The 15,025-nt window shown below is 39.6% G+C and overlaps 1 protein-coding gene across 2 annotated transcripts; it reads right to left on the reverse strand.

The window, feature by feature from the left end:
• Nucleotides 1-216: 216 nt before the first annotated feature.
• TOX4 (TOX high mobility group box family member 4) lies at nt 217-14,890 on the reverse strand. 2 transcript variants are annotated; one of them, XM_004010363.5, is made up of 9 exons: nt 14,856-14,890; nt 14,589-14,657; nt 7,443-7,685; nt 6,309-6,569; nt 5,735-5,965; nt 4,086-4,166; nt 2,960-3,703; nt 1,782-1,945; nt 217-1,133 (listed from the first exon to the last, which is right to left on the reverse strand). In XM_004010363.5, the coding sequence occupies exons 1-9, from the start codon at nt 14,859-14,861 to the stop codon at nt 1,073-1,075; spliced, it is 1,860 nt and encodes a 619-aa protein (XP_004010412.1). In that variant the 5' UTR covers nt 14,862-14,890; the 3' UTR covers nt 217-1,072. The 2 variants fall into 2 exon arrangements, with proteins under 2 accessions (XP_004010412.1, XP_004010413.1); XM_004010364.5 differs by lacking the exon at nt 14,589-14,657.
• Nucleotides 14,891-15,025: the final 135 nt, after the last annotated feature.

The raw sequence follows: 15,025 nt of genomic DNA on the forward strand, positions 1-15,025 counted from the left end.
ATGTTACCTGCCTTATTGGGTTGCTATAAAGCTTCAAACTAAATGAATGTGTGGAAAGCATTAAAATGTTGATTTGATCAGCAGTTAAGTATTATAAACATGATAAGAAAGGGTTCTCTGGGACATTTCTCAAGGTAAGATCTGAGTATCACTTAAGATTATCATCACTAGAGCTGTCACGTTTTAAATAGTTGCTTATTCTGTTACAACTGTGGCTTTGTTAGTTTTTCATTCATTTAATTCCAAGAAAAATGAAATAAGCACATCTTACATTAAATAAGTGCCTAGGGTATGCAGAGAATTAGCCTGTATAAGTGAGAACACTTCGGCCTATTTTTTTAAAAGATATTTCATCAAACACAAGTGAACACACTTTCTTTAAACTTTGGTGAAACCTCTTAGGTGAAACCTCTTATATTAAGGATGTCGAGTTCTCCCTTTTACACTCAAACTGTGATACAATCAGAAAGTTGAGTACAGAAATATAATGGCAGAGAAATAAGAAGCTCCTAGGTGATGTTATTTTCTCTACAGTCCAGTGTGCTTATTATTACTGTGTTGAAAACCTTTGTTCTCAAACTAATAATGAATGTACAGATGTGACAGTAATAGTTCTCTAAGAGGTAACCTTTAATGCAACCTTTTAGCCCCTTTAGAAGGGATGCACACAGTGATGTTTTTTTCCTAGACTCAAAGCTGAGTACTCTATCATTTTAATAATCTTTTAGGTAAATCCTACGACAATTATACCAACAAGTTTCCTCAAACAATCCCCCACCCATCCATCACCCCTATGTTCTACTTGTTTATATTCCCTTCACCCTTTCCTGTTATTATCACTGATATATCTGCTTGTACTTGAAAGTAAAAAGCAATTCCAGATTGCAGCAAACCCAGTGGCCCTGCTCCATAGCTCTGTAGAAGAGCGACAGAAGGGGAGAAAGGTGAAAGACATAAAGGATCATCATGGGTTGAGATCAGGCACTACCAGAAGCCTCGCTTGTCTTTTTAAAATAGGCTCGGTGGACATGTTCCCATCAGTAAGTCTTCACTGGCTTGGAGAACAGATGTACTATTTCACAAACACCACTGTGTTTGAGTTTCTAGAGGCTACCCAGGCCAAGAAGACATCCCTAAGAAAGAAAAAGATACACACAAACTTAGAATTACAGCCTAGGTATGTTTTTTTAAAACTCAGTCTTAAACAAATAGGTTGATAGATATCACCTAAATAGGAATATAAGGGCAGTAGGCCTAGAAGTCAGAAGTATAGGCAGTCCTAATTTAAAGGATTTCAGATAGGAAATACCAATGCCTTATTTCATGAATGTAGGTCAATCTCAGGAAAACTGGGGAAATGGGCAGAATCTTCAGAACTTCTTCCCTTTGCCCTATACTTAGCATTTTATTGTGCTACTTAACCACCTATCCATCCTCAAATTCTAATTCATTACCTAAGTGGTCTGGTTTGCACTAAGGAGATAAACTATACTGATATTCATAGACACCAACAGCTTGATGTGTCATAGTTTCAAAATGAACACGTAGAGCTAACATGGTAACTGAAAAGTGTGAACTGCTAATTATGTCATCTTTGTCTATATGGCAAATGTAAGCTCTTTTTAAGGAGGGAAACTTTTCTAGTAGCTTCTGTAATCAGACATACATAGCAACCTATTCTACCTAAGGTAAGGTGATACTGATTATATGCTCAGATACCATGTTATTCCAAGAGTTAATTTAGCCATACATTAATTATAAGAAGGGAACTGTAAGCTCACCTGCAGTGCTTCACCACGCACTCATTGCTGCAGTACTCATTGTCCCAGTCCTTACTCACAACGGGAGGGTTTTCACAGCCAGACCTCACACATCGAGGCTGGGGTGAAAGTGTCACGGGAGACCCAGTCACCAATTCAACATCCATTTGAGAAGGAGACTCAACCTATGAGAGGAAGAGAGCATCAAGATGGACTAGATTTCTACCTAGCCAGCCAGCCAGCTAGTCAAATTAACTCTGTGATCCAGTGGAGCAACACATGTTACAGTCCCTCACAGGTAGGGGTAAAGTTCCAAAGAAACGTGAATTCTTGATCTCACTCCAAATCCAGCTTTAGAATTTTGTCATCCAGACTGACATGATGCTTCCCATCAGGGGAATGCTGGTCATAATGGTAGTGTTTAATCTTAACCTATCACTAACTTTATTCTACACTTAAATAATATTCCTCTGAAAATATCAATTCAAAAGTAGAATGTGAATAGAGGTTGGGTCACTAAGATCAGAGGGACTAAGAGAAGATAAACTTTCAAGATCCATAGTTCCTGATTTTGCAGGGTGGGTTCCCCCCCCCCCCCCAAAATAATTGTTTCTCATGTTGATGTATGGCAGAAACCAACACAGTATTGTAAAGCAGTTCTCCAATTAAAAAAAATAGGGCCCACATCAAAAAAACATTGTTTCATTAGTTACGAAGCTAACATCACAAATATACTAAATTTCAAGTTAAAACCAGGGTAAATTGGCATCTGTCTCTTTGGAAAGACTCATCGATACAAACTAACTGAATTTTTTTACCTATATCCCCTACCCATCCCTTTACTTAAAACATAAGCCAAGCAGTCAAGGTTTGGGAGAAATGGAAGAATTTGTCTCTCAAGCTTTGGATCCTGGGGTAGACACTTGAAAAGTAACTATGCTTAGGCTGTATCTTTACTTGAACTACTGTATTACTTCTGCTGAGTTAAGGAGTAATCTAGGGCAGGAGGCCCTCTTCATGTTTCTTCTCAAGAACACTACAGAGTATCTCCGGTGGGATAATTCAGTTGTAAGCAAACCTTCTCTATAGGATATTTTGTATCCTCGTCAGGCATTAAATGCTACTAGCAACTCCTGCTTTTACTGTATCAACCAAAATGCTTTCACTGGTCTAGAGCAAATACCTGAAAACAGTCTCACCTCAGACACTACATCTGTGATCATTTCACAGATTGTCTCAGGAGTGGTCTCCTCCACTGTGTGGGTCTCAGGGCTGTTGTTCACAGGCTGCTCTGGACTACTTTCTACAGGTGGTGGAACTAAGGTAGTCTGCATTTTCAGAGTGGGTGGAGGCACAATCTTGACTTGCAGTGGAGGCGGCTGTTGCTGTAGGTTGATTCGAAATTTCTGAGGTGGAGGCTGTTGCATGGCCTGGAGTGGGGGAGGCTGTTGGAGAATGGTTACTTGCTGCTGAGTTGGGGGTTGAGGCATCTGCTGTAGTGGAGGGGGCTGTAGTCGTGGTGGAGGTAGTTGCATAGAAGCTGCTGCTGCTGCTGCTGCCTGCAACACCGATCGAGTGACAATCTGGGCTTGTTGACTGGGCTGGATAGTAGCTGTACTGGTTTGGCCAAGTTGGAGACCCCGAGAGGTCACCACTGTGGCTGGGATAACAGTAACCATCCCTCCTTGAGACATAGTAATAGAAGAGGGCAACATCTGTTTGGTAATAATCAACTTGGTAATATTGGGCTGACCTCCAGCCCCAGAAGATGCCTGGTTTGCCACATAGGATGAAAGAGTGGAATTGACAACAATGGAAGGAGACAGGGCAGGGGGCTCTGTTGAGGCTGGTGCTGGAGACGCTGGGTCAGCAGCAGCCACAGGAGGTGGAGAAGGAGTCTGTGATGGTGGCGCTGGGTCCATGTCCACAGTTTCCACAGTGGCCTAAAAGAAGATGAAAAAAAAAATCAGGAGATTTATCCTCTTCCCCAGGGTATGTTCACCCTAACCACCTTCCAAGAAAAAAATACAGATGGGGTGGGGGTCAGGGGGTGAACGTGGTGGGTAAAGAAAGAAAGAAAAATGGGCAGCCATGTGTGCTACTTGGCTAAAGTAAACAATGAGAATATCAAACTCAAAGACAGACTGTTCGGAGAGTATTATGATAGAAACAGATGGGAAACTTGCTATATACTTTTAAGCTTTAATACTACATAGTATTAATAGATTCCACAGATTTTTGGTGGTATTTACTTCTTATAAATGCTAATAAGCAGCTCAAAAATTTGTTTATGGTTTAAATATACATCTATCCCAGTCCTCTTACCTGACACTCTTGATTGTCTTTATAAGCAGCCAGAGCCTTCAGATACTCTTTCTTGGCAGCTTCAGTTTTCCTCTTATATACCTGCATGAAAGAGGCTGCTTAAAAAGTCCACATACTCATAGAAAAGACTAATAATCCTGTATTATTCATCAATGAAAGACAATTCATCTTAGTGTAAATATTGACAACCCTTCTTCGGTGAATACACTTCTGAAAACTAGTACTCAAGACAGCCTCCATGGCAGACTTGTATATGAAAGCCAGCCGATCAAGAGTAGGCTTGCAGAATAACTACACTTCTGAAGCTAATAGCAACCACTGCCCACACTTCTGTAACCAACACAAATCCTGACCCCCTAACTACATGATAAATCAGTAGTCTGCTTAGTCTGGGATCATGTCTACCCAGTCAGTATACTCTCCCTCTTAAGGAATGTGATAAACTGTAACGATGGCCACAATTCTTCCTGTTCTGTGTACCTAGTCTTCCATTAACAAATGAAACCTATTTCCCTTTCCTTTGAATTTGGGCTAGCTCTGTGAGTTGCTTTAACCATTAGAATGTGGCTGAATTAAGAATTTGGGGGCACCTGTTTTTGTTCTCTTGGAACACTGCTCTAAGCCTGCCAGTGTAAAGAAGTCAGTCTAGCCTATTTGGAGGATGAGAGACCATGCGAAAGAGAACCAAGGCGTTTAAGCCAACAGGTAGCACCAACTGCCAGAGATGGTAGCAAGGTCATCTTGAGCAGCCATATCAGGCTGTTGTTTGTGAGTACAACTGCAGGAATAAACCCAGGTAAGAACACCAGGAAAACCACCTAACCAATTTACAGAATCATAATAAGTAATAAATTACTTCTGTCTTAAGCTACTAAATTTGTGGTGGTTTACTGAGCAACACATAACTGATATAAATTACCTGTAATATATTCAGTTTTTGTTTTAATGATTAAGTAGCAGACTTACTTTGATATAACACCTGTTGAGGCTAGGGTAATGATAATTACATTCATCTTTCATTTCAATTGTATATTTATGTAGTAACACAATTTTCATCTGTTTAATTCAGGTTAAATTTAGGGAGGTTAACTATAGTTCTCAAGTTTATATGAGGCCAATGAAAAACTCCAAACTTGGCTGTGGATTCAGTGTTTTTTATAATAATTTTTATGTAGGTATTCTGGATTCAGGGTATGGCTGCAATTTTTAAGGCTGCTGCTAAGTCACTTCAGTCGTGTCTGACTCTGTGCAACCCCACAGACAGCAGCCCACCAGGCTCCTCCGTCCCTTGGATTCTCCAGGCAAGAACACTGGAGTGGGTTGCCATTTGCTTCTCCAATGCATGAAAGTGAAGTTTTAAGACAGATGATCTTGAATCCCATTAACAAAGAGTTGGTATTAAATAACATCTGAGAAAGTTAAAGCTTAGGTTTAATCCCCTTGCCTTTTTTTTTTAACCAATTTTTAAAAAGTTATTTTGCTGCACCAGGTCTTAGTAGCGGCATGTGGGGCCTAGTTCCCTGACCAGGGATTGAACCTGGGTCCACTGCATCTGAAGCGTGGAGTCTTAGCCACTGGACCAGCATGGAAGTCCCTATCCCCCTTATTCTTAAGAACTTCTATAACATTGTTCCTCGTTATTTGCTCACCTGTTTTTGCTCTTCTCCAAGACTGTCCCACATAGAAGCAACAATTTTTGAAACCTCTCCAAAAGTGGCATTGGGATTCTGTCCCTTGATGGCAGCCTGTGTGTCACGAAAGAATAAAGCATATGCTGAAACTGGTTTTTGAGGTTCATTAGGATCTTTCTTTTTTCTCTTCTTTGGAGCCTTCTGCTTTTTCCCTGCTTCCACCACAACTGTCTTCTGGCTGGGAGGTTGCTGTGAGGAGAAAAGAGACAGAATTATGAGGGAAGTATCACATCTGGAGAACTGACAGAAAAGGACTTTTAGATGGGGTAAACTAGTCATATGAATGGAATTTTCAGAAATGCTAAATAAAAACAGAGGCAAGAAGATTAAGGCTTTAGTAAAGTATGTGAAGACTGATAAGTATGGGGGTTGGAAAAAGCATTATAAACTGTAATAGAGGCAGGACCCCATAACCAGAAAAGAGCAGAGAAGATGGCAGGGCAGTAGGAGAGAAAACTTAGTTGGATCTATATGTCAAGGGTTTTATCCCAGTGTAACATGGCAGATTTGATTTTGGCAGAGAATGCCTTACCCTCCGGAATTCCTCAACACCATCCTCATGAAGTGAACCTGTAGGTGAAGGGGTGGTTGAAAGACGATCCTCAGGTGACTGGGCAGGTGGCAGGATGGTGCCACCCCCTAAGCTCAGACCAAGTTGAGAACTCAGTTCTGACTGATCAATGGTGGTCAACTGGCTATGCCCCATCAAGCCAGATGTCATGTCTGTCATTGGTACATCAATTGTAACCGGTGGGTTGGCACTATACTGAGTTCCTATAGAATGATCCAAGTCCTGAGAGAAGCAGAAGGACAAATTAAACAGTAAATATAAAAAACACCACCTTTCCCGTCCCTGCACCTGAATTCAGGACAGTTTATAAACCCTCTGCTTACCCAGAATGCATCATCATTTAAACTAACATCAAATAATTTATCTACATATAAAACATACTAAGCTTTTTAATAAGTAGAGAAATTACAGGTTGTGTACTAAGTCACTTATTTGTACTTAAAGGCCTATTCCAAAATAACTAAAAACAGCCAAAGAAGTCTTAATTTGGGGCAAGTTCAGAGCAAGTAAATCATTCAGTAATCTGGAGATAGTGATGACACACAGGGGAAAGAAAAACTTTATCCCTGTACCCTCTTAAATAATGGCTGGGTAAAGTTCGATGCACAGGCAAATCAGAGTAAAGCCAATGTTAGAAGAGATGTCTGGCATCAAGTGTAGTGTGTGTCGACGTGCTGATGAGATGTGCTAGAAGCCCAATACACTGAAACACATATTAATCCTCTTAATCCACTCATGGTTCAGACAGGTTTTGAATACACCCCTCAACATACCAACAATCATACTCATTTGAACTGTAGAATGTGAAAGCCATAATGTAATAGGGAAAAAACTTTTCTTTCAAAAATCCAATAAATAATTTTCATTTCAGGGTTAACACTGGACATTTTACAGTTTTAAAACATGTTTTTTAAAAAAATTGATTCAAATGATAAATCTCACTTATTCAAGGGAAGTGAGGTCTTTATTAGCCTTTAGTCAGAAGAATGAAAAATAATACCCAAGGGAATTAGGTAGGGCATACAGAGTCACTTGTATCTCCCCTAACACCATGCCCATGAGGTTGGGTAAGCCTGATAATGTCTTGCCCCTTACCATGGTCAAGCCCCCACTCAGGAGCCCCCCGCCCTGCTCCATTAAGCCATGGGTCATGCCCACAGGCATGTCCAACGTCTGGACCCCATACTGGGCTGAAAAGCTGCCATCCTGAGAGGAGGAAGGGTCTGCCAGGTCATCAAAGTGGCCAACCACATCTGAGACAGCCAATGAGGGATCAGAATCCAAGGAGATAGGTGGGATTTCAAATTCCTCATCACCCAGGCTTGGTGTGTGGAACGTCTGTAGGGAGGGAAAAAAGGAAAAAGATTTAGTGGAAAGAGGAGGAGTTGCATACTGCTAGAAGAACGTGCCTGAGTACTAGACATTCTTAGTGTACTTCTTTTCAGCCTGGATCCCATTTTTGTTATCAATATCTTAGGACTTATTTAATTTTAAAAATAAGTCTCTTCTTCCTCATATCTTTGGCCGTATGTCATGTACAAAGCTGCCAATATCAAAATCACAGTTTTCAATTCACGTATCTCTCTTCTGCCTTTATCATCTTGGTTGTCCTAAACTATTTTGCCTGTTGGTCTAATGAATGATTCTTTCAGCACCATTAATAATGACTCAACCTTTATAACCTATTTTGTTATGATGCTTAAAATCTGTCTGAAGATTCTAGGATACAGCAATTATTTCATAATTACTACACCTGAACTGTTAGACCACAGAAATTCACCGTCAACCAGACAATTAGACTTTGTTGTTTTAGGGTCCTCTGAAGCAAATCCTAAAAGGAACTGTCACGGGGACCTTATGCACTTCTAAAATATATGCACTTGAGAGTTTCCTACCTCTTTTCTGTTTTAGAAATCATGATTTGTACAAAATTCCTATATGTATAGGATTTTCAGAAAACCCAACAATGCCAACCAAAATAAGGATAACAGTGAGGAGAAAAACCTTCATAAGAGATATAGCCAGAGGGCAAACTGGTTCTCTAAGAGTTCCCGAACACATTCCTGTCTTGCTCTGAACGAGCCTTTCTGCAAAAGAGGAAGAGAAAGATTACTCCAGCTGGAAGACCCAATCACTTCCTCTGAATCCAACTACAATAATAATATAGTCTTTCTACTCAGTAGTAAAGAACCTGCCTGCTAATGCAGGAGACACAGGAGACTCAGGTTCGATTTCTGGGTTGGGAAGATCCCCCAGAGAAGGAAATGGCAACTCACTCCAGTGTTCTTGCCTGGGAAGTCCCAGGCAGAGGAGCCTGGCGGGCTACAGTCCATGGGTCACAAGTAGTCAGAACTGAGTGAGCGTGCAGGTATGCACTCTGAATGAGGCCACCATTCATGGAGGTAACAGATCAATGTCTCATTCAAAATACATTAAATGCTATGGTTTCTTTTGACACTAAAAAACTAAAAATGGCAGCATCTGCAGCAACAGAGCATTAGTAACAACAGCAATAGAGCATTAAAAGCAAGAGACTTTTGTGTCACAGAGATCTGGGTTCAAGTCCCTTCTCTGCCACTTACTATATGACCTCAAATGAGTTTTCCTCATTTATAAAATCAGACTTGTAATCTCCTTATATGGTCATTAGGAGAACTAATGGGATTTACTACAGAAAGGTTTGTCACATGGCCCTGATATATATACACTTACTTAGTGATAACATTAATATCCTAATTGTTAGCTTGTTACCTACCCCAACCAATTATCACAGATTGTTGGAATTTTAGAAACTTTAAATTTTATCAATTTGTCATATGGCACAATAAATATTAACTGATTCAGATGAAATTCAGTAGATACCCACAGGTATTTTTTTTTCTTTTTCATAATTAAGTAACGTATCTCAAGCAGGATTTTAAAAAGGCAGATGAATCAGAGATCAAATTGCTAACATCCACTGGATCACAGAAAAAGCAAGAGAATTTCAGAAAAACATCTATTTCTGCTTCACTGACTACAATAAAGCCTTTGACTGTGTGTATCACAACAAACTGTGGGAAATTCTGAAAAAGACACCACCAGACCACCTGACCTGCCTCCTGAGAAACCTGTAGGCAGGTCAAGAAGCAACAGTTAAAACTGGACATGGAACAATGGACTGGTTCCAAATTGGGAAAGGAGTACGTCAAGGCTGTATATTGTCACTCTGCTTATTTAACTTATATGCAGAGTATATCATGCAAAATGCCGGGCTGGATGAAGCATAAGCTGGAAACAAGACTGCTGAGAGAAATATCAATAACCTCAGATATTCAGAAGACACTACCCTTATGGCAGAAAGTGAAGAGGAACTAAAGAGCCTCTCAATGAACATGAAAGACGAGAGAGAAAAAGCTGGCTTAAAACTCAACATTCAAATAACAAAGATCATGGCATCTAGTCCCATCACTTCATGGCAAATGGATGGGGAAACAATGGGAACAGAGACAGACTTTATTTTCTTGGGCTCCTGAATCACTGCAGATGGTGACTGCAGCCATGAAATTAAAAGAAGCTTGCTCCTTGCAAGAAAAGCTACGACCAACCTAGACAGCATATTAAAAAGCAGAGACATCACTTTGCTGACAAAGGTCCATCTAGTCAAAGTTACGGTTTTTCCTGTAGTCATGTATGGATGTGAAAGTTGGACCATAAAGAAGGCTAAGCACCAACAAGTTGATGCTTTTGAACTGTGGTGTTGGAGAAGACTCTTGAGAGTCTCTTGGACTCCTAGGAGATCAAACCAGTCAATTCTAAAGGAAATCAATCCTGAATATTCATTGCAAGGACTGATGCTGAAGCTAAAGCTTCAATACTTTGACCACCTGATGCGAAAAGCCGACTCACTGGAAAAAAACCCTGATGGTGGGAAAGATTGAAGGCACAAGGAGAAGGGGATGACAGAGGATGAGATGGTTGAATGGCATCAACGACTCAGTGGACATGAGTTAGAGCAAGCTCCAGGAGATGGTGAAGGAAAGGGAAACCTGGCATGCTGCAGTCCACGGGGTCACAAAAAGTGGACACAACTGAGCAACTGAATAATAACAACAACATTCTGTAAGAATTCCTCAAGGTATTTCCAGACCTACAAAGGATCTCACCAATATCACCATTTTTAATTTTGATAGAATATTTCCAACTATTAAAACTAGGGAGAGAGTATGTCTGTGAAATTTCTCTGAAATCACACTGGAAAACAGAAAAAAAGTTTCCTAGAAGACAAAAAGACATGTATATTGCTTCATTTCTATATTTTCCTCTTCCAAGAGCCTTACTATTTAGCATGGTAAACATTTGCGATATTAACACGAGGGGAGCATAAAGAGCACAGGAGCATACAATTGAGGAAAAACTAGAACTCTCCCTAAGAACTGAACTTTCCTCAGTACACAAATCATAATTTTTCTTATTATGTGGAAGTTCTTAACTTCAGTCCATGACTCTGAGATTTCAGTTCAAGTTCATGTGAGCTTTTTTCAGGAAAAACAGTACAAAGATTTTTACCAAATTCTGATGTAAACAAACAAAAGTTACAGTGACAGGAAGGATCTGGAGAAACATTTATTGTATTAGATCAACAGTTGTAAAATAGTAGTTTACAATTTTTTAAGAAGATACAGGTTGCTTTGGTAAAGCAATAGATGACTATCCTTTTCTGCTTACCACAACAAATAAAAAAAGTAACTCTGCTGATATGAAAATGATACTATTTGTTAATGAGAACTGAAAAAAGAATAAAAATTCATACAAAAGACCAGTGTTCTACAAAGGACTAGCCTTCATAAACCATCCTGAGTATTCTCATGAGCTACACTAAACACCAAGGAAGCAGAGATTTCACTGTATCGAATTAACAAGGCATTCTTTCTATGTACCACCTACTGGAATGGAAACAGCTTTGTTATTCTGCATCTATGGCTTTACTCCTGTTTTGTTTTTTGTTACGTTGTTTCTTCCTTTAAAAAGGAAGAGTAAAATAACTGCAATGATCAAGAATACAGAAGGGGAAACCACGTGTTAGAATAGAGATCTACTCTAAAGCTTCTACTACCACAAGCTATTGGTAAGATTATTAGATAATGAACATCTAAAGATCTTTTATTTCAGTGGATTCACTATATAACTAAATCATAAACTCTAGCTTGCCAAATATAAAAAGATAAAACTGTAGCAAACAAATATTAAAGTAAAACTAAATGACGTGGACACAGAAAGAGGAAAAAGAAACATGATTCTTCTCCCTTTTCAACTCAACTTTCATTTCCTTCTGTTAAATTCCTGGGGCTTTATGAAGAAGAAAGCAGTTTGGGAATTATAGTTTATAAGCAAGGATTATAAAGGTTTAGCTATTTAGAGAACTAAAAAAATTTTAAATACCATTTTTACTACCTTTTCACATTCCTCCATACCAAAACACACAATCCAGTATTTAAGTAATTTCTTGTGTAGATTATTCATCTTAAGGAAAAGTTCTTTTAATCAAACACTGATTTATTCAACAATACATTGGTCCTATGGATTATTAAAATAGTTTAATTGTTCTTAAAAATTGATATAGTAATGAAAATTTAACTATTCAGCCTGAAATCATTAACTGGTTCTAATGATTACTTAGAAAATTAGGAAAATTAAGGACAGGTATCTTTATGACTGGGGCTTCCCAGATGGCGCTAGTGTAAAGAACCTGCCTGTCAATGTAGGAGATGCAAGAGAGGTCAGTTTGATCCCTGGATCAGGAAGATCTCCTAGAGAAGGGAATGGCAACTCATTCTAGTATTCTTGCCTGGAGAATCCCATGGACAGAGGAGACAAAAAATCGGACAGGACTGAAGCGACTTAACATGCAAGCATGCATCCTTATGACTAATTTCCCCAGAGTGCTCAAAGTACAATATCATTATTTAAGTGCCAACCTAAACAAGATAAACAGAAAGATTAAACTCCCTTCAGACTACAGAGCTCTCCTAGCTCAAACAATGCTATTATAAATGCTAAGCCTGCCTCTCTGGACACTTCATCTTTAAAAATTATTATTTCTTATTTTATTGAGGTATAAGTAATGTAAAGCACACAAATTTTAAGTATATAGCTCAATGAATTTTTACATACCTTAACACCCAATTATCTACTGCCCAGATAAAGATACAGAACATTTCCATCACTCTAAAAAATCTTCTCATGCTCCTCTCTAGTCAGTACTCCCTCCCTTCCACAGTGGGTACCACTATTCTGATTTCTGTCAGCATAGTTTAGTGCTGTCTATTCTTCATCTTAATTTAAAAATAAACCCATAGAGTGTCTACTCTTTTTTATTTGGCTTCTTTTATCCAATAGTATATTTTTGAGATCACTCAGGTTGCATTAGTAGTTCATTATTTTTTATTGCTGTGTAGTATTCCCTTTAACAAACCTATCAGTTTATAGACATTTGTTTCCACTGTTTAGCTATATAAATCAAGTTTCTGTGGACATACATGTTTTTGTTTAGTATATGCATTCATTTCTCTTATGTATACATCAAGGAGTGGAATTACCAGGTCACAGGATAACTATATTTCATGTGTCGTAGATACTACTAGTTTTCCAAAGAGGCTGAATCGATTTACAGTCTCACCAGCAATGATTAAGAGTTATCTACATGCTTATTAACTCCTGGAATGATCAGTTTTTTAAATTTTCACCATTATGATGGGTATAAAATGGTACCTCATTGTTAATTGGCATTTCCCTGATAAGTAATGATGATACTTTTTCATATGCCTAGTGACAATTTGGATACCCTCTCTTCTGATATGCAAGTTTAAATCTTTTGTCCATTTAAAAAGTGGATTATTTCACTCTGCAGAAGTACCTGAATATACTCTGAATCTAAGCCAGATATATGTAATAAAATATCTTCTCCCAGTCTGTGAAGTGCCTATTTAATTTCTTAATGATGTCTACTGATGAAAAGTTCTTAAATTTTGGAAATTCCCTGTTGCTCTAGTGGTCAGGACTTGGCACTCTCAACTGTTTGGGCCTGGGCTCAGTCCCTGGTTGGGGAACTACAACCTAGAGAGCTGCACAGCATGGCCAAAAAAAAAAAAACAAAAAAAAACCACACAAACCCAAAACACTTTATATTTCAAAGAAGTCGAATTTTTTCAACTTTTTTATGATAAGTTATTTTTGTGGACATTTCTTTTCCTTGCAAGAAACTCTATTAAGGTTTGTTACAGGATAAGTTCATGAATGCATGCCAAGTCGCTTCAGTCGTGTCCAACTCTTTGCCACCCTATGGATAAGTTCATTCAACAGCAATTGAGAATTCTTGATACAAAAAAAGTGATCAAATGGTTTATGCCAAGTTTGAAAACAATTAAAAATTCTCAAAAGACAGAAAGTTCAAAATTTCCGTTTCTCAAAGACTGAATTTATTTTTGTTCCACCCTTTTCTTTTGCCTTGTCTAAACAAATCATACATATTTATGACAACATTTCAATTAAACCTTTTCCAAGAACACTAAAGGACATCACCATGATCATTACTTCCACTTCACAACATCGTAATAAACTATTATTACAATCCTTTGACAGCTAGGGAAACTGACACATAAGGGTGAAGGAACCTACCCAAACTCTGAGGCACTGGCAAACAGAAACGCGTGCTCTACTCAACTCCATGTTTTCTCGCAAATATTCCCTTTCATTCTCTCACTAGCACAACAAGCTAACACTCTGTAAGTAAACATAACCATTAACTTTTCAAAAAATTGCTAGGTAGGAAGTTTCAACGAAACACATACCCCTTCAATAGAGTACGGTTTAAGAATGAACACATTCCACAGTTGACGTGTTAGGTAAACTCCTGCCCCTTCCCAAATTTCTTTGGCTGAAACATTCTCTCCCTCCTGCGATCTCCCATTATTGTACTTGTTTCTCCTCCACGAAAGGAGACAATTTCATTCTATACTCCAATACAGAATCGCTCTAAAATAGGTTCGCTTTTTCCAGAGTCCTGCTTTTCTGATGACAGCAGCTTTCCTGGCCTTCCGCGTAGTCCTCATAGGCTCTGAAGGCAGCTGCCACTTTTCTCCAGATATCGATCTCAGCCTCCGGTTCCCAACCCGGGCCCTGGCGTCCGCGCTCTCCTCCCCATCATCCTACCCCACCGCTGCCTCCCACCCTCTCCGCGCAGCGTCGGCAACTCATGCTCACCTCGGCCCCTGACAGGAAGGGGTGCGAGGGCCCTGTGATCGTCAGGTAATTGTCATTTCCTCCGGGAAACTGGAAACCAAAAGAAAGCCGCGGGGATAAGTTAGGGGAAGCAGAGAGTTAGATCGGAGCGACGTTTTCTGACCCAGACATTATGACAACACCTCCCAAACCCCGCTCTCTCTCCCCTCCCATCTGCCGCTTCCCGCTTCTGCTTCAACCCCGTCAGCCGCGCTCTCTCGCCAGGCTTCTCAACGCTCAGGAGCCTACCTCCATCTTCACACAACGGCTATCACGGTCTCAGTGAACTCATCACTCCCACCGCCCCCACACAGGACACGGAACTGCCGTCACTTCCCCAACGTCGTGCGTCGCTCTCCGCTGATTGGAAGGAGCGCCTTGGGGCTGCTGCGAGTCAGGCCCGGGAAGGCCGAGCGGAC

Source organism: Ovis aries, chromosome 7, assembly GCF_016772045.2.
Source record: "Ovis aries strain OAR_USU_Benz2616 breed Rambouillet chromosome 7, ARS-UI_Ramb_v3.0, whole genome shotgun sequence".
NCBI classification, from domain to species: Eukaryota; Metazoa; Chordata; class Mammalia; order Artiodactyla; family Bovidae; genus Ovis; species Ovis aries.